The sequence below is a fragment of the Pleurodeles waltl genome, chromosome 1_2 (assembly GCF_031143425.1).
Source record: "Pleurodeles waltl isolate 20211129_DDA chromosome 1_2, aPleWal1.hap1.20221129, whole genome shotgun sequence".
Classification (NCBI taxonomy): Eukaryota; Metazoa; Chordata; class Amphibia; order Caudata; family Salamandridae; genus Pleurodeles; species Pleurodeles waltl.
The window spans coordinates 1,348,565,555-1,348,587,343 of record NC_090437.1 but is presented as its reverse complement, the minus strand read 5'-3'; the positions used below and the strand labels follow the sequence as shown (position 1 = coordinate 1,348,587,343).

Genomic DNA, 21,789 nt, shown 5'->3' with positions numbered 1-21,789 from the left:
GGCATTAGGGAGACAATTCCAATAATCCCCCCCGAGTCTCTAGCTCAGACCCGGGTACTGCCAAACTACCTATCCCGGGGTTTCACTGCAGCTGCTGCTGCTGCCAACCCCTCAGACAGGTTTCTGCCCTCCTGGGGTCCAGCCAGGCATGGCCCAGGAAGGCAGAACAAAGGACTTCCTCAGAGAGAGGGTGTTACACCCTCTCCCTTTGGAAAAAGGTGTCATGGCTGGGGAGGAGTAGCCTCCCCCAGCCTCTGGAAATGCTTTGATGGGCACAGATGGTGCCCATCTCTGCATAAGCCAGTCTGCACCGGTTCAGGGATCCCTCAGCCCTGCTCTGGCGCGAAACTGGACAAAGGAAAGGGGAGTGACCACTCCCCTGACCTGCACCTCCCCTGAGAGGCGCCCAGAGCTCCTCCAGTGTGCTCCAGACCTCTGCCATCTTGGCACACTGGACTGCTCTGAGTGGCCAGTGCCACCAGGTGGCGTCAGAGACTCCTTCTGATAGGCTCCTTCAGGTGTTGCTAGCCTATCCTCTCTCCTAAGTAGCCAAACCCTCTTTTCTGGCTATTTAGGGTCTCTGCTTTGGGGAATTCCTTAGATAACGAATGCAAGAGCTCATCAGAGTTCCTCTGCATCTCTCTCTTCACCTTCTGCCAAGGAATCGACTGCTGACCGCGCTGGAAGCCTGCATAACTGCAACAAAGTAGCAAAGACGACTACTGCGACCTTGTAACGCTGATCCTGCCGCCTTCTCGACTGTTTTCCTGGTGGTGCATGCTGTGGGCGTAGTCTGCCTCCTCTCTGCACTAGAAGCTCCGAAGAGATCTCCCGTGGGTCGACGGAATCTTCCCCCTGCAATCGCAGGCACCAAAGAACTGCATCACCGGTCCTCTGGGTCTCCTCTCAGCACGACGAGCGAGGTCCCTTGAACTCAGCAACTCTGTCCAAGTGACTCCCACAGTCCAGTGACTCTTCAGTCCAAGTTTGGTGGAGGTAAGTCCTTGCCTCCCCACGCTAGACTGCATTGCTGGGAACCGCGTGTTTTGCAGCTACTCCGGCTCCTGTGCACTCCACGAAGATTTCCTTTGTCCACAGCCAAGCCTGGGTCCACGGCACTCTAACCTGCATTGCACGACCTCCTGAGTTGTCCTCCGGCGGCGTGGGACTCTCTTGTGCAACTTCGGGTGAGCACAGTTTCACTCCACTTCGTAGTGCCTGTTCCGGCACTTCTGCAGGTGCTGCCTGCTTCTGAGAGGGCTCCTTGTCTTGCTGGACGCCCCCTCTGTCCCCTCACGCAATTGGCGACATCCTGGTCCCTCCTGGGCCACAGCAGCATCCAAAAACCCTAACCGCGAGCTTTGCAGCAAGCAAGGCTTGTTTGCGGTCTTTCTGCAGGGAAAACACTTCTGCGCGACTCTTCACGACGTGGGACATCCATCCTCAAAAGGGTAAGTTTCTAGCCCTTGTCGTTCTTGCAGAATCCTCAGCTTCTACCATCCGATGGCAGCTTCTTTGCACCCACAGCTGGCATTTCCTGGGCATCTGCCCACTCCCGACTTGATCGTGACTTTTGGACTTGGTCCCCTTGTTCCACAGGTACTCTTGTCTGGAAATCTATTGTTGTTGCATTGCTGGTGTTGGTCTTTCCTGCAGAATTCCCCTATCACGACTTCTGTGCTCTTTGGGGAACTTAGGTGCACTTTGCACTCACTTTTCAGGGTCTTGGGGTGGGCTATTTTTCTAACCCTCACTGTTTCCTTACAGTCCCAGCGACCCTCTACAAGGTCACATAGGTTTGGGGTCCATTTGTGGTTCGCATTCCACTTTTGGAGTATATGGTTTGTGTTGCCCCTATCCCTATGTGTCCCCATTGCATCCTAGTGTAACTATACATTGTTTGCACTGTTTTCTAATACTATACTGCATATTTTTGGTATTGTGTACATATATCTTGTGTATATTTGCTATCCTCATACTGAGGGTACTCACTGAGATACTTTTGGCATATTGTCATAAAAATAAAGTACCTTTATTTTTAGTATATCTGTGTATTGTGTTTTCTTATGATATTGTGCATATGACACTAGTGGTACTGTAGGAGCTTCACTCGTCTCCTAGTTCAGCCTGAGCTGCTCTGCTAAGCTACCATTATCTATCAGCCTAAGCTGCTAGACACCCTATACACTAATAAGGGATAACTGGGCCTGGTGCAAGGTGCAAGTACCCCTTGGTACTCACTACAAGGCAGTCCAGCCTCCTACAGTGGGGCTGGCACCTTGGATCCCGTATAACACCCGCCACTGTGCCATGACACCGACAAGCGAGAGGGGTGGGGCTGGCACCTTGGGTCCCGTATGACACCCCCCACTGTGCCATGACACTGACAAGCAAGAGGGGTGGGGCTGGCACCTTGGGTCCCGTATGACACCACCCACTATGCCATGACACCGACAAGCAAGAGGGGTGGGGCTGGCACCTTGGGTCCCGTATGACACCCCCACCGTGCCAAGACACCGACAAGCGAGAGGGGTGGGGCTGGCACCTTGGCTCCCGTATGACACCCCCCACTGTGCCATGACACTGGCAAGCGAGAGGGGTGGGGCTGGCACCTTGGGTCCCGTATGAAACCCACCACTGTGCCATGACACCGACAAGCGAGAGTGGTGGGGCTGGCACCTTGGGTCCCGTATGACACCTCCCACTGTGCCATGACACCGACAGACGGTGATCTAGCACTGAAAACATAGATACATCCACACGTACATCACCATCACCTGGAGATGCTCAGTCGAACCAAAACTCCACAGTCCAGCGATAACCTAACGTACCTCCATCCGCCACCTTTACCAATTTAAATTTTAATTGGGAGTGAGTACAAGAGAAGTGAAATAATGAGAACAATACAACAATGATAAAAGAATAATGATAATAATACACAAGGATAAAGACATGGTACAAGTTCAGTGAAGAAGCATGAAACACCAGGTGGGCTGGCCTGACAGAGAAAGGCTCATATCATGTGATGGGCACCAGACCGAGGGGAGTCCTTCAGGGACACTCTCTTAAGAGTAGTGAATGTTGGGGGTAGAAGAGGGGGAGATTTCTCGGGTCAAAAAAACTTGTGATACTTGAGTGCTATTTCCAGCAGTCGCCACGATGACTGTCTACTGTCTAGTTCTGGTGCCTTCCAGACACCAGCCTCTCGGCGCTGCCTTTGTTGTTACAACAAAATATATCACTTTTCCAAACGCAGAGGCCGAACTGGGCAGTAACTACTGGGATCCCATGATTCTTTTTAATTATTGCGAAACCATTCCAAAACTTTGTCAAAGATGAAGCATCTTGAATGGCAGCTACTTTTCATATTTAGAGAGGGGACGCTGAAGACTGGAGAAAGGCCACAACCAGAGGGAAGACACACTCAGTCACAACACACACATGTAGAATCTAGACAAAGAGCCAAACTGCTAACAAACCCACACAAGAGCAAAGCCCAATAAAGCGCAAAACACATGTATAGAACAACATTCAAAAGAGAACAAAACTGCGGCAAACTCAAAGCCGTGCACAACCACGAGGACGTAGAAAAGAGTAAAGCGATTTACAAGAGCAAACTCCAGGCAAGAGACGTGAACACAGGCGTGTAGGTCATTGACAGAAACAATGTAGACTCGCTGATGTTTGTGATCTGAGTTCATGCGTTAAGGAAGCCGTAGACTCACCGGCGTGTCCTCATTCGGTGCCTGTTTCCACCTGGTAAGGACCCTGCCACCGACAGATGTGCGCTCGGCGACCATGAGGGAGTTCTGTGGCGCCTGTGGTGATGATACCGTTTTCTAAACACAGAAAAAAATCATCTTAATGCAAAAGAAATAGACCAAATGTTCAGATTTGTTCATCTGGGCACCTCCAGGTGACAAAAGATCCCTGTAATCTGTGGAGCCCCCCAGGGTTCTATTCTGTGTCCTGTCACCTTCACAGGGTCCACAAGGTGCTCCACTCATAAACGACAGCACCAAGATCCACCAATGTGAAGATGACACACAACTCTCCTCTGCTTCAGACATCCAACGTCTCAAACTCTGCCCGCACAACATCCAGACCTGAATGTCCAGCACCTTCCTGAAGCTGAATCCAACCTGGAGTGCATTCCAACAACCAAGATACAGCGCAAACCTCGTTAAAAAAATAAACCTTAGCGGCTTCAAATCCCAATTCAATTCACTTGCATACACCCTGGACACGAATGTCTCCCTCAAGGAACACATTGCCAAAAAACTAGGACGATCTGGTACCAGTTCTCTCTTCTAAAGAAAGTCAAACACTCCTTTCAGAAAGCAGCTTTAGAACTGATATCCAAGCCTGTGCACTCTTGCGTCTGGTTGAGACCTCATTGTATATCTTCCAGACTCCCCACTGACACTCCGTGAGGGCATCCTCCAGACAGCAGCACATCTCATCCAGGGCTTAGAAAATATGATCACATCACCCGCATCCAGAGGGATCTCAATTAGTTCCCCTTGCCGGCCCGCACCATCTTCAAACCCAGCTGCATCATTTACAAATCCATCACGTCAGGATGCCTGCTTACCTTGCAGACAAGCTCAATATCTCTGCTAGTTCTTGGAACACCCACAGCAAGGACACTATCAGACCACCTCAAAGCTGCTCTAATTTAGAAAGGGTTGAAGACTCACCTCTTTAAAGATCACTACATCACAGTGCATTTACTGTGCACAACCCAGCTTCCTATTCTATTATTCGTCAACAATATGCTTACCTTCGACCATATACAGTGTTCCGCTGCCTTTTGGTTAGGTGTGTGCTATACATACAAAGAGAAGTCTCTGGGACCGGCAGTCCCCCTTCGATGGTACTCTCTGACCCCTTCCTAGCTCTGGGAGTATTGCAGGTGCACCCACGACTGTTGCCTTCCTAATAAGGCAGCTACTGGTCCTCCCCACTGCAAAGAGCCAATGCTAGGAGTAGAAGCTACAGGTCACCTGGGTGGATATGAAGTGCTGACCTTGTCACCAAGCATGGAGCCAGGAGCTAGTGTACTGAATGAAGGATGCTCACTGTAGGAGGCTGGACTGGCTTGTAGTGAGTACCAAGGGGTACTTGCACCTTGCACCAGGCCCAGTTATCCCTTATTAGTGTATAGGGTGTCTAGCAGCATAGGCTGATAGATAATGGTAGCTTAGCAGAGCAGCTTAGGCTGAACTAGGAGACGAGTGAAGCTCCTACAGTACCACTCAGTGTCATATGCACAATATCATAAGAAAACACAATACACAGGTATACTAAAAAAAAAAGGGACTTTATTTTTATGACAATATGCCAAAGTATCTCAGAGTGTACCCTCAGTATGAGGATAGCAAATATACACAAGATATATGTACACAATACCAAAAATATGCAGTATAGTCTTAGAAAACAGCGCAATGTATAGTTACAATAGGATGCAATGGGAACACAAAGGGATAGGGGCAACACAAACCATATACTCCAAAAGTGGAATGCGAACCACGAATGGACCCCAAACCTATGTGACCTTGTAGAGGGTCGCTGGGACTATTAGAAAATAGTTAGGGTTAGAAAAATAGCCCACCCCAAGACCCTGAAAAGTGAGTGCAAAGTGCACTAAAGTTCCCCAAAGGACATAGAAGTCGTGATAGGGGAATTCTGCAGGAAAGACACAAACCAGCAATGCAACAACGATGGATTTCCAGTCGAGGGTACCTGTGGAACAAGGGGACCAAGTCCAAAAGTCACAAGCAAGTCGGAGATGGGCAGATGCCCAGGAAATGCCAGCTGTGGGTGCAAAGAAGCTGCTACTGGACAGTAGAAGCTTAGGTTTCTGCAGGAACGACAAGGGCTAGAGAGTTCCCCTTTGGAGGACGGATCCCTCACGCCGTGGAGAGTCGTGCAGAAGTGTTTTCCCGCCGAAAGACCGCCAACAAGCCTTGCTAGCTGCAAATCATGCGGTAAGGGTTTTTGGATGCTGCTGTGGTCCAGGAGGGACCAGGATGTTGCCAATTGCGTCTGGGGACAGAGGGGGCGTCGAGCAAGACAAGGAGCCCTCTCAGCAGCAGGCAGCACCCGGAGAAGTGCCAGAAAAAGGCACTACGAGGATGCGTGAAATGGTGCTCACCCGAAGTCGCACAAAGGAGTCCCACATCGCCGGAGAACAACTTAGGAGGTCGTGCAATGCAGGTTAGAGTGCCGTGGACCCAGGCTGGACTGTGCACAAAGGATTTCCGCCAGAAGTGCACGGAGGCCGGAGTAGCTGCAAAAGTCGCGGTTCCCAGCAATGCAGTCTGGCGTGGGGAAGCAAGGACTTACCTCCACCAAACTTGGACTGAAGAGTCACTGGACTGTGGGAGTCACTTGGACAGAGTTGCTGGATTCAAGGGACCTCGCTCGTCGTGCTGAGAGGAGACCCAGGGGACCGGTGATGCTGTTCTTTGGTGCCTGCGGTTGCAGGGGGACGATTCCGTCGACCCACGGGAGATTTCTTCGGAGCTTCTAGTGCAGAGAGGAGGCAGACTACCCCCACAGCATGCACCACCAGGAAAACCAGTTGAGAAGGCGGCAGGATCAGCGTTACAGAGTTGCAGTAGTCGTCTTTGCTACTATGTTGCAGTTTTGCAGGCTTCCAGCACGGTCAGCAGTCGATTCCTTGGCAGAAGGTGAAGAGAGAGATGCAGAGGAACTCGGATGAGCTCTTGCATTCGTTATCTAAGGAAATCCCCAAAGCAGAGACCCTAAATAGCCAGAAAAGAGGGTTTGGCTACTTAGGAGAGAGGATAGGCTAGCAACACCTGAAGGAGCCTATCAGAAGGAGTCTCTGACGTCACCTGGTGGCACTGGCCACTCAGAGCAGTCCAGTGTGCCAGCAGCACCTCTGCTTCCAAGATGGCAGAGGTCTGGAGCACAATGGAGGAGCTCTGGACACCTCCCAGGGGAGGTGCAGGTCAGGGGAGTGGTCACTCCCCTTTCCTTTGTCCAGTTTCGCGCCAGAGCAGGGCTAAGGGGTCCCTGAACCGGTGTAGACTGGCTTATGCAGAAATGGGCACCAAATGTGCCCATGAAAGCATTTCCAGAGGCTGGGGGAGGCTACTCCTCCCCTGCCTTCACACCATTTTCCAAAGGGAGAGGGTGTAACACCCTCTCTCAGAGGAAGTCCTTTGTTCTGCCATCCTGGGACAAGCCTGGCTGGACCCCAGGAGGGCAGAAACCTGTCTGAGGGGTTGTCAGCGGCAGCAGCTGCAGTGAAACCCCTGAAAAGGCAGTTTGGCAGTACCAGGGTCTGTGCTACAGACCACTGGGATCATGGGATTGTGCCAACTATGCCAGGATGGCATAGAGGGGGCAATTCCATGATCATAGACATGTTACATGGCCATATTCGGAGTTACCATTGTGAAGCTACATATAGGTAGTGACCTATATGTAGTGCACGCGTGTAATGGTGTCCCCGCACTCACAAAGTCCGGGGAATTGGCCCTGAACAATGTGGGGGCACCTTGGCTAGTGCCAGGGTGCCCTCACACTAAGTAACTTTGCACCTAACCTTTACCAGGTAAAGGTCAGACATATAGGTGACTTATAAGTTACTTTAGTGCAGTGTAAAATAGCTGTGAAATAACGTGGACGTTATTTCACTCAGGCTGCAGTGGCAGGCCTGTGTAAGAATTGTCAGAGCTCCCTATGGGTGGCAAAAGAAATGCTGCAGCCCATAGGGATCTCCTGGAACCCCAATACCCTGGGTACCTCAGTACCATATACTAGGGAATTATAAGGGTGTTCCAGTAAGCCAATGTAAATTGGTAAAATTGGTCACTAGCCTGTTAGTGACAATTTTAAAGAAATGAGAGAGCATAACCACTGAGGTTCCGATTAGCAGAGCCTCAGTGAGACAGTTAGTCACTACACAGGTAACACATTCAGGCACACTTATGAGCACTGGGGCCCTGGCTGGCAGGGTCCCAGTGACACATACAACTAAAACAACATATATACAGTGAAAAATGGGGGTAACATTCCAGGCAAGATGGTACTTTCCTACACAACCCCCCCCCCCAAACGAAGGACAATAAGACTAGCCATGACCTGATGAGTCTTCATTGTCTAAGTGGAAATATCTGGAGAGTCCATCTGCATTGGAGTGGCTACTCCCAGGTCTATGTTCCACTGTATAGTCCATTCCCTGTAGGGATATGGACCACCTCAACAATTTAGGATTTTCACCTTTCATTTGTTTTAGCCAAAGTAGAGGTTTGTGGTCTGTCTGAACAATGAAGTGAGTGCCAAACAGGTATGGCCTCAACTTCTTCAGTGCCCAGACCACAGCAAAGGCCTCCCTCTCAATGGCAGACCAACGCTTTTCTCTAGGGGTCAACCTCCTACTAATAAAAGCAACAGGTTGATCCTGGCCCTCAGAATTAAGTTGTGATAGGACTGCCCCTACTCCTAATTCGGATGCATCAGTTTGGACATAGAATTTTTAGAGTAACAAGGGCTTTTCAGGACAGGTGCAGAGCACATGGCCTGCTTCAGCTCCTCAAAAGCTTTCTGACAGTTTGCTGTCCATAATACCTTTTTAGGCATTTTCTTGGATGTGAGGTCATTAAGAGGGGCTGCAATGGAGCCATAGTTCTTAATGAACCTCCTGTAATACCCAGTGAGGCCTAGGAAGTCTCTCACCTGAGTCTGAGCAGTAGGGGGAACCCAATCTATAATTGTTTGGATTTTCCCCTGAAGTGGTGCAATCTGTTCCCCACCAACAAGGTGTCCCAGATAAACCACCTTCCCCTGCCCTATCTGGCACTTTGAAGCCTTGATAGTAAGGCCTGCCTTTTGCAGGGCCTCAAAAACTTTCCACAGGTGGACCAGGTGATCATCCCAGCTGGAGCTAAAGACATCTATATCGTCCAAATATGCTGCACTGAAAGCTTCCAGCCCTTGCAGGACTGTGTTCACCAACCTCTGAAAAGTGGCAGGTGCATTTTTCAAACCAAAAGGCATTACTGTGAACTGGTAATGTCCTCCAATGGTTGAAAAAGCAGTTTTAGGTTTAGCATCTTCTGATAATTTGATCTGCCAATACCCTGCAGTCAAATCAAAAGTGCTTAGATACTTGGCAGATGCCAGTGTATCTATGAGCTCATCTGCCCTGGGTATAGGGTGAGCATCAGTTTTGGTTACCTGGTTGAGACCTCTGTAGTCTACACAAAACCGCATTTCCTTCTTTCCATCTTTGGAATGGGGTTTTGGTACAAGTACCACAGGAGAAGCCCATGGACTTTCAGAGTGCTCAACCACTCCTAGTTCTAACATTTTCTGCACCTCTTGCTTTATGCAGTCCCTGACATGGTCAGGCTGCCTATAGATCTTACTTTTGACAGGCAAGCTGTCTCCAGTATCTATAGTGTGCTCACACCAAGAAGTGGTACCTGGCACAGTAGAGAAGAGTTCAGAAAACTGACCCAGGAGATTTATGCAATGGTCTTTCTGCTCAGCAGTAAGACAATCAGCCAAAACTACCCCTTCCACCAGAGCATCTTGTTCTGTGGAAGAGAAGAGATCAGGTAGAGGATCACTGTCTTCTTCCTGTCCCTCATCAGTTGCCATGAGGAGGGTGAGATCAGCCCTGTCATAGTAGGGTTTCAGGCGATTGACATGGAGCACCCTAAGGGGACTCCTGGCAGTGCCTAAGTCAACAAAGTAGGTGACTTCACCCTTTTTCTCAACAATTGTGTGGGGTCCACTCCATTTATCTTGGAGTGCTCTTGGGGCCACAGGCTCCAAGACCCACACTTTCTGCCCTGGTTGGTACTGAACCAAAACAGCCTTCTGATCATGCCATTGCTTCTGGAGCTCTTGGCTGGCCTGAAGGTTTTTACTGGCCTTTTTCATATACTCAGCCATCCTTGATCTGAGGCCAAGTACATAATCCACAATATCTTGCTTCGGAGCTTTTAAAGGTTGTTCCCAACCCTCCTTGACAAGTGTTAGTGGACCCCTAACAGGGTGTCCAAAGAGGAGTTCAAAGGGGCTGAAGCTCACTCCTTTCTGGGGTACCTCCCTGTAGGCAAAAAGGAGGCATGGTAACAGGATATCCCATCTCCTGCGGAGTTTTTCAGGGAGACCCATAATCATGCCTTTGAGAGTTTTGTTAAATCTCTCCACCAGTCCATTTGTTTGTGGATGATAGGGTGTGGTGAACTTGTATGTCACTCCACACTCCTTCCACATGGCCTTTAAGTATGCAGACATGAAATTGCTTCCTCTGTCTGAAACTATCTCTTTTGGGAAGCCCACCCTGGAAAATATTCCCAGGAGGGCCTTTGCCACTGCAGGAGCTGTAGTGGTCCTTAGAGGAATTGCTTCAGGATATCTTGTGGCATGGTCCACTACCACCAAGATAAAGCTATTGCCTGAAGCAGTAGGAGGGTCAAGGGGGCCAACTATGTCAACCCCTACCCTTTCAAAGGGGACCCCAACCACAGGCAGTGGAATAAGGGGTGCCTTTGGAGTGCCACCTGTCTTGCCACTGGCTTGACAGGTTTCACAGGACTTACAAAAATCTTTTGTGTCCTCAGACATTCTAGGCCAATGAAACAAGGGAACAAGTCTGTCCCAAGTTTTCATTTGTCCCAGATGTCCAGCTAGGGGAATGTCGTGGGCTAGAGTTAGGAGGAACTTTCTGTACTCCTGAGGAATCACTAACCTCCTGGCAGTTCCAGGTTTAGGATCCCTTGCTTCAGTGTACAAGAGGTTGTCCTCCCAGTAAACTCTGTGAGAGTCACTGACATCCCCATTAGCCTGTTTGACAGCTTGCTGTCTTAGACCCTCTAGTGTGGGACAGGTTTGCTGTGCCACACTCAGCTCCTCCCTGGCAGGCCCCCCTTCACCCAAAAGCTCAGCAGTGTCTGCTTCCAGCTCCTCTGGTGTAGGTTCTGCACAGGGTGGAAATTCTTCTTCCTCAGAAGTAGAATCCACTGTAGAGGGAGGGATAGTAGGTAGTGCTTTACTTCTACTAGCCCTAGCTTTAGGGAGCACTTGGTCCATTGTTCCAGGATTCAAGCTTCCCTGTCCTTTTTGCTTTTTGGCCTGAGCCCTGGTTAAAGCAAAAATATGCCCTGGGATGCCCAGCATTGCTGCATGGGCCTTCAACTCCACATCTGACCAAGCTGATGTCTCCAAATAATTTCCTAGTAGACAGTCTACAGGTAAATCTGTGGCGAACACAACTTTCTTTGGACCAGTAACCTCCCCCCCAGTTGAGATTTACAACAGCCATGGGGTGGCTAAGTGTGTTGTTGTGAGCATTGGTTACTTGGTACTGGTGACCAATTAGGTGTTGTTCAGGGTGGACCAGTTTCTCTATGGCCATAGTCACACTGGCACCAGTGTCCCTGTAGGCCTGAACCTCAACACCATTTATTAGGGGTAGCTGCTTGTACTTATCCATATTAAGGGGACAAGCAACTAAGGTGGCTAAATCAATAGCCCCCTCAGAGACTAATACAGCCTCTGTGGTCTCCCTAACAAGACCAACCCCAACTAAGTTACCAAAAGTGAGCCCAGCTACTCCCTTGGATTGGCTATTAGTAGGTTTGCTCCCACCACCACCGCTATTAGTAGGGACACTAGGTGTAGCAGTAGGGGTTGTAGTGGTAGGAGGCTTGGTGCTTTTCTTTGGACAACTGGGATCTGTTGTCCAATGGCCTTTTATTTTACATAAATAGCACCATGGTTTATTTTCCTTGTTTTGATTAGAAGAGGATTTGGGCCCACCGCCCCCACCAGAGTGTTTTTGTGGGCCTGATGAAGACTCATTTTTAGATTTGTCTCCACCCTTGTCAGAAGACATACCATCCTTCTTCTTGTTGCCATCTTTGTCACCCCCTGTATGAACATTTCTGTTCACCCTTGTTCTGACCCATTTGTCTACCTTCTTTCCCAATTCTTGGGGAGAGGTCAGATCAGAGTCCACCAAGTACTGGTGCAACAAATCAGACACACAATTATTAAGAATATGCTCTCTCAGGATCAAGTTATACAGGCTGTCATAATCAGTAACTTTACTGCCATGTAACCACCCCTCCAAGGCCTTCACTGAATGGTCAATGAAATCAACCCAGTCTTGTGAAGACTCTTTTTTGGTCTCTCTGAACTTTATCCTGTATTGTTCAGTGGTTAAGCCATAACCATCCAGGAGTGCATTCTTAAGAACTTTGTAATCATTGGCTTCATTTTCTTTCACAGTAAGGAGCCTATCCCTACCTTTTCACTAAATGATAGCCATAGGATAGCACCCCACTGTCTCTGAGGGACATCCTGTACAGCACAGGCCCTCTCAAGTGCAGCAAACCACTTGTTAATGTCATCCCCCTCCTTATAAGGGGGAACTATCTTGTGCAGATTCCTGGAATCATGCTCTTTTGCAGGATGACTATGGGGAATACTGCTGCTGCCACCATGGGTTGCTAAACCCAACTTCTGTCTTTCCTTCTCTACTTCTAAAGTCTGTCTATCCAAATCCAACTGTTGCTTCTTGAGCTTCAGTCTGGTTTGTTCCACTCTCAATCTATTGAGCTCCCTTTCTAACAATCTGTCATCAGGGTGGGTGGGAGGGACATGCCTTGAAACAGAAGTATGGTGAGAATGGACAGAAGGAGACCTGTCCCTTACAGAAGGCACCCTAACAGCTTGGTTAACAGAAACATCACTTCTACTGTGGTGAGAGTGAATGCTCTTGCTATGATGTGAGACAACACTATCTGTATGGTGTGACTCTACATCAGCACCAACTATGCCAGACTGTCTAGTAATGGGCAGGCTCTGAAGTTTCTTTCCTGAATCTTTTCCTAGGGGTGTCCCTGGATCAGATTGGGAACCATTAGTTACTTTTTCAACAGATGGGGCCCTTTTGGCCTTATCTTGTTCTCTAAGCATGTTAAGCAATAATTCCATGGAAGGATTCTTCCCTACACTCAAACCTCTTTCTATACAGAGACTCCTTGCTCCTTTCCAGCTAAGGTGGTCATATGCAAGTTTGGACAGATCAACATTTTGGCCTGTGCCAGACATTTTAGAAAGAGTTTAAGTGACAGAAAAAGTGAGAAAAAGTTTTTCAGAACTTTTAGAAAGACAGAAAAAAAACTTTTACAACTTTTTAGAACTTTTTACAAAGTTTAGAAGTACTTTTCAGCACTTAGAAAATAGTGAAAAGAGGAAATGCAAAACTTTTTGGTTAGGTGTACATACACTGAACTTGTTTTGTATATTTTTCTCTTATGAAAAGTACAATGACAAGAGTGGTAAGTAGTCTCAAAGCACTTATCCCACCACTGCACAACCAATGTAGGAGGCTGGACTGGCTTGTAGTGAGTACCAAGGGGTACTTGCACCTTGCACCAGGCCCAGTTATCCCTTATTAGTGTATAGGGTGTCTAGCAGCATAGGCTGATAGATAATGGTAGCTTAGCAGAGCAGATTAGGCTGAACTAGGAGACGAGTGAAGCTCCTACAGTACCACTCAGTGTCATATGCACAATATCATAAGAAAACACAATACACAGGTATACTAAAAATAAAGGGACTTTATTTTTATGACAATATGCCAAAGTATCTCAGAGTGTACCCTCAGTATGAGGATAGCAAATATACACATGATATATGTACACGAATACCAAAAATATGCAGTATAGTCTTAGAAAACAGTGCAAACAATGTATAGTTACAATAGGATGCAATGGGAACACATAGGGATAGGGGCAACACAAACCATATACTCCAAAAGTGGAATGCGAACCACGAATGGACCCCAAACCTATGTGACCTTGTAGAGGGTCGCTGGGTCTATTAGAAAATAGTTAGGGTTAGAAAAATAGCCCACCCCAAGACCCTGAAAAGTGAGTGCAAAGTGCACTAAAGTTCCCCAAAGGACATATAAGTTGTGATAGGGGAATTCTGCAGGAAAGACACAAACCAGCAATGCAACAACAATGGATTTCCAGTCGAGGGTACCTGTGGAACAAGGGGACCAAGTCCAAAAGTCACAAGCAAGTCGGAGATGGGCAGATGCCCAGGAAATGCCAGCTGTGGGTGCAAAGAAGCTGCTACTGGACAGTAGAAGCTTAGGTTTCTGCAGGAACGACAAGGGCTAGAGACTTCCCCTTTGGAGGACGGATCCCTCACGCCGTGGAGAGTCGTGCAGAAGTGTTTTCCCGCCGAAAGACCGCCAACAAGCCTTGCTAGCTGCAAATCATGCGGTAAGGGTTTTTGGATGCTGCTCTGGTCCAGGAGGGACCAGGATGTCGCCAATTGCGTCTGGGGACAGAGGGGGCGTCGAGCAAGACAAGGAGCCCTCTCAGCAGCAGGCAGCACCCGGAGAAGTGCCAGGCACTACGAGGATGCGTGAAACAGTGCTCACCCGAAGTCGCACAAAGGAGTCCCACGTCGCTGGAGAACAACTTAGGAGGTCGTGCAATGCAGGTTAGAGTGCCGTGGACCCAGGCTGGACTGTGCACAAAGGATTTCCGCCGGAAGTGCACGGAGGCCGGAGTAGCTGCAAAAGTCGCGGTTCCCAGCAATGCAGTCTGGCGTGGGGAGGTAAGGACTTACCTCCACCAAACTTGGACTGAAGAGTCACTGGACTGTGGGAGTCACTTGGACAGAGTTGCTGGATTCAAGGGATCTCGCTCGTCGTGCTAAGAGGAGACCCAGGGGACCGGTGATGCAGTTCTTTGGTGCCTGCGGTTGCAGGGGGATGATTCCGTCGACCCACGGGAGATTTCTTCGGAGCTTCTAGTGCAGAGAGGAGGCAGACTACCCCCACAGCATGCACCACCAGGAAAACCAGTCGAGAAGGCGGCAGGATCAGCGTTACAGAGTTGCAGTAGTCGTCTTTGCTACTATGTTGCAGTTTTGCAGGCTTCCAGCGTGGTCAGCAGTCGATTCCTTGGCAGAAGGTGAAGAGAGAGATGCAGAGGAACTTGGATGAGCTCTTGCATTCGTTATGTAAGGAAATCCCCAAAGCAGAGACACTAAATAGCCAGAAAAGAGGGTTTGGCTACTTAGGAGAGAGGATAGGCTAGCAACACCTGAAGGAGCCTATCAGAAGGAGTCTCTGACGTCACCTGGTGGCACTGGCCACTCAGAGCAGTCCAGTGTGCCAGCAGCACCTCTGTTTCCAAGATGGCAGAGGTCTGGAGCACACTGGAGGAGCTCTGGACACCTCCCAGGGGAGGTGCAGGTCAGTGGAGTGGTCACTCCCCTTTTGTTTGTCCAGTTTCGCGCCAGAGCAGGGCTAAGGGGTCCCTGAACCAGTGTAGACTGGCTTATGCAGAAATGGGCACCAAATGTGCCCATGAAAGCATTTCCAGAGGCTGGGGGAGGCTACTCCTCCCCTGCCTTCACACCATTTTCCAAAGGGAGAGGGTGTAACACCCTCTCTCAGAGGAAGTCCTTTGTTCTGCCATCCTGGGACAAGCCTGGCTGGACCCCAGGAGGGCAGAAACCTGTCTGAGGGGTTGGCAGCAGCAGCAGCTGCAGTGAAACCCCTGAAAAGGCAGTCTGGCAGTACCAGGGTCTGTGCTACAGACCACTGGGATCATGGGATTGTGCCAACTATGCCAGGATGGCATAGAGGGGGCAATTCCATGATCATAGACATGTTACATGGCCATATTCGGAGTTACCATTGTGAAGCTACATATAGGTAGTGACCTATATGTAGTGCACTCGTGTAATGGTGTCCCCGCACTCACAAAGTCCGGGGTATTGGCCCTGAACAATGTGGGGGCACCTTGGCTAGTGCCAGGGTGCCCTCACACTAAGTAACTTTGCACCTAACCTTTACCAGGTAAAGGTTAGACATATAGGTGACTTATAAGTTACTTAAGTGCAGTGTAAAATGGCTGTGAAATAACGTGGACGTTATTTCACTCAGGCTGCAGTGGCAGGCCTGTGTAAGAATTGTCAGAGCTCCCTATGGGTGGCAAAAGAAATGCTGCAGCCCATAGGGATCTCCTGGAACCCCAATACCCTGGGTACCTCAGTACCATATACTAGGGAATTATAAGGGTGTTCCAGTAAGCCAATGTAAATTGGTAAAATTGGTCACTAGCCTGTTAGTGACAATTTGAAAGAAATGAGAGAGCATAACCACTGAGGTTCTGATTAGCAGAGCCTCAGTGAGACAGTTAGTCACTACACAGGTAACACATTCAGGCACACTTATGAGCACTGGGGCCCTGGCTGGTAGGGTCCCAGTGACACATACAACTAAAACAACATATATACAGTGAAAAATGGGGGTAACATGCCAGGCAAGATGGTACTTTCCTACACTCACCTGCTCATGCTTTGGCTCGTTGAACAGCGTTGGCACTGCCCCCTTCCAGATCCGCACTGTCTGCCCAGTTCGATCCATGCACTCCTCTGTGAAATGCAGCGAGCACAAGGCGCTATATGAGGAGGGCTGCCAGAGGTCTCCGTGCTTCGTGTTGCGCTGCACAGCGAGCACCCATCTCTGGCGCAACTCAGGATCCTTTGGAAACCTGCAAATCAGGAGAAAAGGATGTGCTTAATATTGTCAGGTGCTGTGCCAGCCATACCTTACACAGCGGTGTGCACTCTGCAACCTTCCTCTGACGCCCAGAGAGGGGAGGATCTGAAGTTCACCGGGTGTCCCTTAATGTGCCCTTCTGCCCAAGATAATTTCACAGGATCATTGAGACGTGGAACAGAGCGCCTTTGTTTTCTATATGTCTATAGGACACAGTGCATGGCTAGGAGTACACATGCATGTCAAGAAAACAGGAGTACGAGCCTGATTTACATCTTGGCGGACAAGTTGCTCCGACACAACCGTGACGGGTATCCAGTCCGCTGAAATCTAAAGCCCATTGTATCCTATGGGATGTATATTGTGGTGGATGGGATATCCGTCACCGTTGTGACAGTGTAACTGTAAGGAAATGCCTCCTTGGCATGGTTACCCCCTGACTTTTTGCCTTTGCTGATGCCAAGTTATGATTTGAAAGTGTGCTGAGGCCTGCTAACCAGGCCCCAGCACCAGTGTTCTTTCCCTAACCTATACCTTTGTCTCCACAGTCAGCACACCCTGGCATCCAGGTAAGTCCCTTGTAACTGGTATCCCTGGTACCAAGGGCCCTGATGCCAGGGAAGGTCTCTGAGGGCTGCAGCATAACTTATGCCACCCTGGGGACCCCTCACTCAGCACAGACACACTGCTTGCCATCTTGTGTGTGCTGGTGGGGAGAAAATGACTAAGTCGACATGGCACTCCCCTCAGGGTGCCATACCAACCTCACACTGCCTATGGAGTATAGGTAAGTCACCCCTCTAGCAGGCCTTACAGCCCTAAGGCAGGGTGCACTATACCACAGGTGAGGGCATAGGTGCATGAGCACTATGCCCCTACAGTGTCTAAACAAAACCTTGGACATTGTAAGTGCAGGGTAGCCATAAGAGTATATGGTCTGGGAGTCTGTCATACACGAACTCCTCAGAACCATAATGGCTACACTGAAAACTGTGAAGTTTGGTATCAAACTTCTCAGCACAATACATGCACACTGATGCCAGTGTACATTTTATTGTGAAATACACCCATAGGGCATCTTAGAGATGCCCCCTGAAAAAATACCTGACTTCAAGTGTGGGCTGACTAGTTTTGCCAGCCTGCCACACACCAGACATGTTGCTGGCCACCTTTGTCACTCTGTGACCAGTAACAAAGCTTGTAATGGGTGGAGGTGCTTCTCACCTCCCCCTGGAGAAACTGTAACACCTGGCGGTGAGCCTCAAAGGCTCATCCCCTTTGTTACAGCACCACAGGGCATCCCAGCTAATGGAGATGCCTGCCCCTCCAGCCACGGCCCCACTTTTGGCGACAAGGCCGGAGGAGATAATGAGAAAAACAAGGAGGAGTCACTGGCCATTCAGGACAACCCCTAAGGTGTCCTGAGCTGAGGTGACTTTGACTTTTAGAAATCCTCCATCTTGCAGATGGAGGATTCCCCCAATAGGATTAGAAATGTGCCCCCCTCCCCTTAGGGAGGAGGCACAAAGAGGGGGTAGCCACCCTCAGGGCTAGTAGCCATTGGCTACTAACCCCCCAGGCCCAACCACACCCCTCCATCAAGTATTTAGGGGCCCCCAGAACCTAGGAAGATAGATTCCTGCAACCTGAAGACGAAGGACTGCTGACCTGAAGCGCTGCAGAGAAGACGGAGACACCAACTGCTTTGGCCCCAGCCCTACCGGCCTTTCACCCCACTTCAAGAAAAACTGCAACAGCGACGCGTCCCCCAGGGTCCAGCGACCTCTGAAGCATCAGAGGACTACCCTGCATCTAAAGGGACCAAGAACTCCCGAGGAGAGCGGGCCTGTTCCAAAGAAACTGCAACTTTGCAACAAAGAAGCAACTTTTAAACACCACACGTTTTCCGCCGGAAGCGTGAGACTTTCCACTCAGCACCCGACGCCCCCGGCTCGACCTGCTGAAAACTAACTCTACAGGGAGGACTCCCCGGTGACTGCGAGCCCATGAGTAGCCAGAGTTGACACCCCTAAGCCCCCACAGCGACGCCTGCAGAGGGAATCCAGAGGCTCCCCCTGACCGCTACTGCCTGCTTCAAAGAACCCGACTCCTGGGAAACACACTGCACCCGCAGCCCCCAGGACCTGAAGGATCCGACCTCCAGTGCAGGAGTGACCCCCAGGTGGCCTTCTCCCTAGCCCAGGTGGTGGCTACCCGAGGAGCTCCCCCCTTGCCTGCCTGCATCGCTGAAGAGACCCCTGGGTCTCCCATTGAAACCTATTGCAAACCTGACGCCTGTTTGCACACTGCACCCGGCTGCACCTGTGCCACTGAGGGTGTACTTTTTGTACCTGCTTGTGTCCCCCCCGGTACCCTACAAACCCCCCCTGGTCTGCCCTACGAAGTCACAGGTACTTACCTGCTGGCAGACTGGAACCGGGGCACCCCTATTTCCATTAAAGCCAATGTGTTTTGGGCACCACTTTGACCTCTGCACCTGACTGGCCCTGAGCTGCTGGTGCGGTAACTTTGGGGTTGCCCTGAACCCCCAACGGTGGGCTACCTTGGACCCAACTTTGAACTCTGTAGGTGGTTTACTTACCTGCAAAACTAACCAATACTTACTTCCCCCAGGAACTGTTGAAAATTGCAGTGTGTCTAGTTTTAAACTAGCTTATTGCCATTTTGTGCTAACACTGTACATGATATTGTGTTGATTCAAAGTTCCTAAGATACCCGAGTGAAATACCTTTCATTTAAAGTATTGAGTGTAAATCTTGAACCTGTGGTTCTTCAAATAAACTAAGAAAATATATGTTTCTATATTGTAGGAGGCTGGACTGGCTTGTAGTGAGTACCAAGGGGTACTTGCACCTTGCACCAGGCCCAGTTATCCCTTATTAGTGTATAGGGTGTCTAGCAGCATAGGCTGATAGATAATGGTAGCTTAGCAGAGCAGCTTAGGCTGAACTAGGAGACGAGTGAAGCTCCTACAGTACCACTTAGTGTCATATGCACAATATCATAAGAAAACACAATACACAGTTATACTAAAAATAAAGGTACTTTATTTTTATGACAATATGCCAAAGTATCTCAGAGTGTACCCTCAGTATGAGGATAGCAAATATACACAAGATTTATGTACACAATACCAAAAATATGCAGTATACTCTTAGAAAACAGTGCAAACAATGTATAGTTACAATAGGATGCAATGGGGACACATAGGGATAGGGGCAACACAAACCATATACTCCAAAAGTGGAATGTGAACCACGAATGGACCCCAAACCTATGTGACCTTGTAGAGGGTCGCTGGGACTATCAGAAAATAGTAAGGGTTAGAAAAATAGCCCACCCCAAGGCCCTGAAAAGTGAGTGCAAAGTGCACTAAAGTTCCCCAAAGGACATAGAAGTCGTGATAGGGGAATTCTGCAGGAAAGACACAAACCAGCAATGCAACAACGATGGATTTCCAGTCGAGGGTACCTGTGGAACAAGGGGACCAAGTCCAAAAGTCACAAGCAAGTCGGAGGTGGGCAGATGCCCAGGAAATACCAGCTGTGGGTGCAGAAACCTAAGCTGATACTGGACAGTAGAAGCTTAGGTTTCTGCAGGAACGACAAGGGCTACAGACTTCCCCTTTGGAGGACGGATCCCTCACGCCGTGGAGAGTCGTGCAGAAGTGTTTTCCCGCCGAAAGACCGCCAACAAGCTTTGCTAGCTGCAAATCGTGCGGTAAGGGTTTTTGGATGCTGCTGTGGCCCAGGAGGGACCAGGATGTCTCCAATTGCGTCTGGGGACAGAGGGGGCGTCGAGCAAGACAAGAAGCCCTCTCAGCAGCAGGCAGCACCCGCAGAAGTGCCAGAAACAGGCACTACGAGGATGCGTGAAACGGTGCTCACCCGAAGTTGCACAAAGGAGTCCCACGTCGCCAGAGAACAACTTAGGAGGTCGTGCAATGCAGGTTAGAGTGCCGTGGACCCAGGCTGGACTGTGCACAAAGGATTTCCGCCGGAAGTGCACGGAGGCCGGAGTAGCTGCAAAAGTCGCGGTTCCCAGCAATGCAGTCTGGCGTGGGGAGGCAAGGACTTACCTCCACCAAACTTGAACTGAAGAGTCACTGGACTGTGGGAGTCACTTGGACAGAGTTGCTGGATTCGAGGGACCTCTCTCGTCGTGCTGAGAGGAGACCCAAGGGACCGGTGATGCAGTTCTTTGGTGCCTGTGGTTGCAGGGGGACGATTCCGTCGGCCCACGGGAGATTTCTTCGGAGCTTCTAGTGCAGAGAGGAGGCAGACTACCCCCACAGCATGCACCACCAGGAAAACAGTCGAAAAGGCGGCTGTGTAGGAAAGTACCATCTTGCCTGGCATGATACCCCCATTTTTCACTGTATATATGTTGTTTTAGTTGTATGTGTCACTGGGACCCTGTTCACCAGGGCCCCAGTGCTCATAAGTGTGCCTGAATGTGTTACCTGTGTAGTTACTAACTGTCTCACTGAGGCTCTGCTAATCAGAACCTCAGTGGTTATGCTCTCTCATTTCTTTCAAATTGTCACTAACAGGCTATTCACATTGGCTTACTGGAACACCCTTATAATTCCCTAGTATATGGTACTGAGGTACCCAGGGTATTGGGGTTCCAGGAGATCCCTATGGGCTGCAGCATTTCTTTTGCCACCCATAGGGAGCTCTAACCATTCTTACACAGGCCTGCCACTGCAGCCTGAGTGAAATAATGTCCACGTTATTTCACAGCCATTTTACACTGCACTTAAGTAACTTATAAGTCACCTATATGTCTAACCTTTACCTGGGAAAGGTTAGGTGCAAAGTTACTTAGTGTGAGGGCACCCTGGCACTAGCCAAGGTGCCCCCACATTGTTCAGAGCCAATTCCCTGAACTTTGTGAGTGCGGGGACACCATTACACGCGTGCACTACATATAGGTCAATACCTATATGTAGCTTCACCATGGTAACTCCGAATATGGCCATGTAACATGTCTATGATCATGGAATTGCCCCCTCTATGCCATCCTGGCATTGTTGGCACAATTCGTTGATCCCAGTGGTCTGTAGCACAGACCCTGGTACTGCCAAACTGCCTTTCCTGGGGTTTCACTGCAGCTGCTGCTGCTGCCAACCCCTCAGACAGGTTTCTGCCCCCCTCGGGTCAAGCCAGGCTTGTCCCAGG

At 49.6% G+C, this 21,789-nt stretch overlaps 1 protein-coding gene across 1 annotated transcript in view; it reads right to left on the bottom strand.

Annotated features, from left to right (window-relative positions):
* LOC138252685 (peroxynitrite isomerase THAP4-like) overlaps window positions 1-21,789 on the bottom strand; it is an 80,339-nt gene that overhangs the window by 23,290 nt on the left and 35,260 nt on the right. The window contains exons 2-3 of the mRNA XM_069205759.1: window positions 16,373-16,577; window positions 3,726-3,839 (exon numbers count right to left, since the gene is read on the bottom strand). Of these exons, the coding sequence (XP_069061860.1) occupies window positions 3,726-3,839; window positions 16,373-16,577 (319 nt within the window). The remainder of the gene's footprint in view (window positions 1-3,725; window positions 3,840-16,372; window positions 16,578-21,789) is intronic.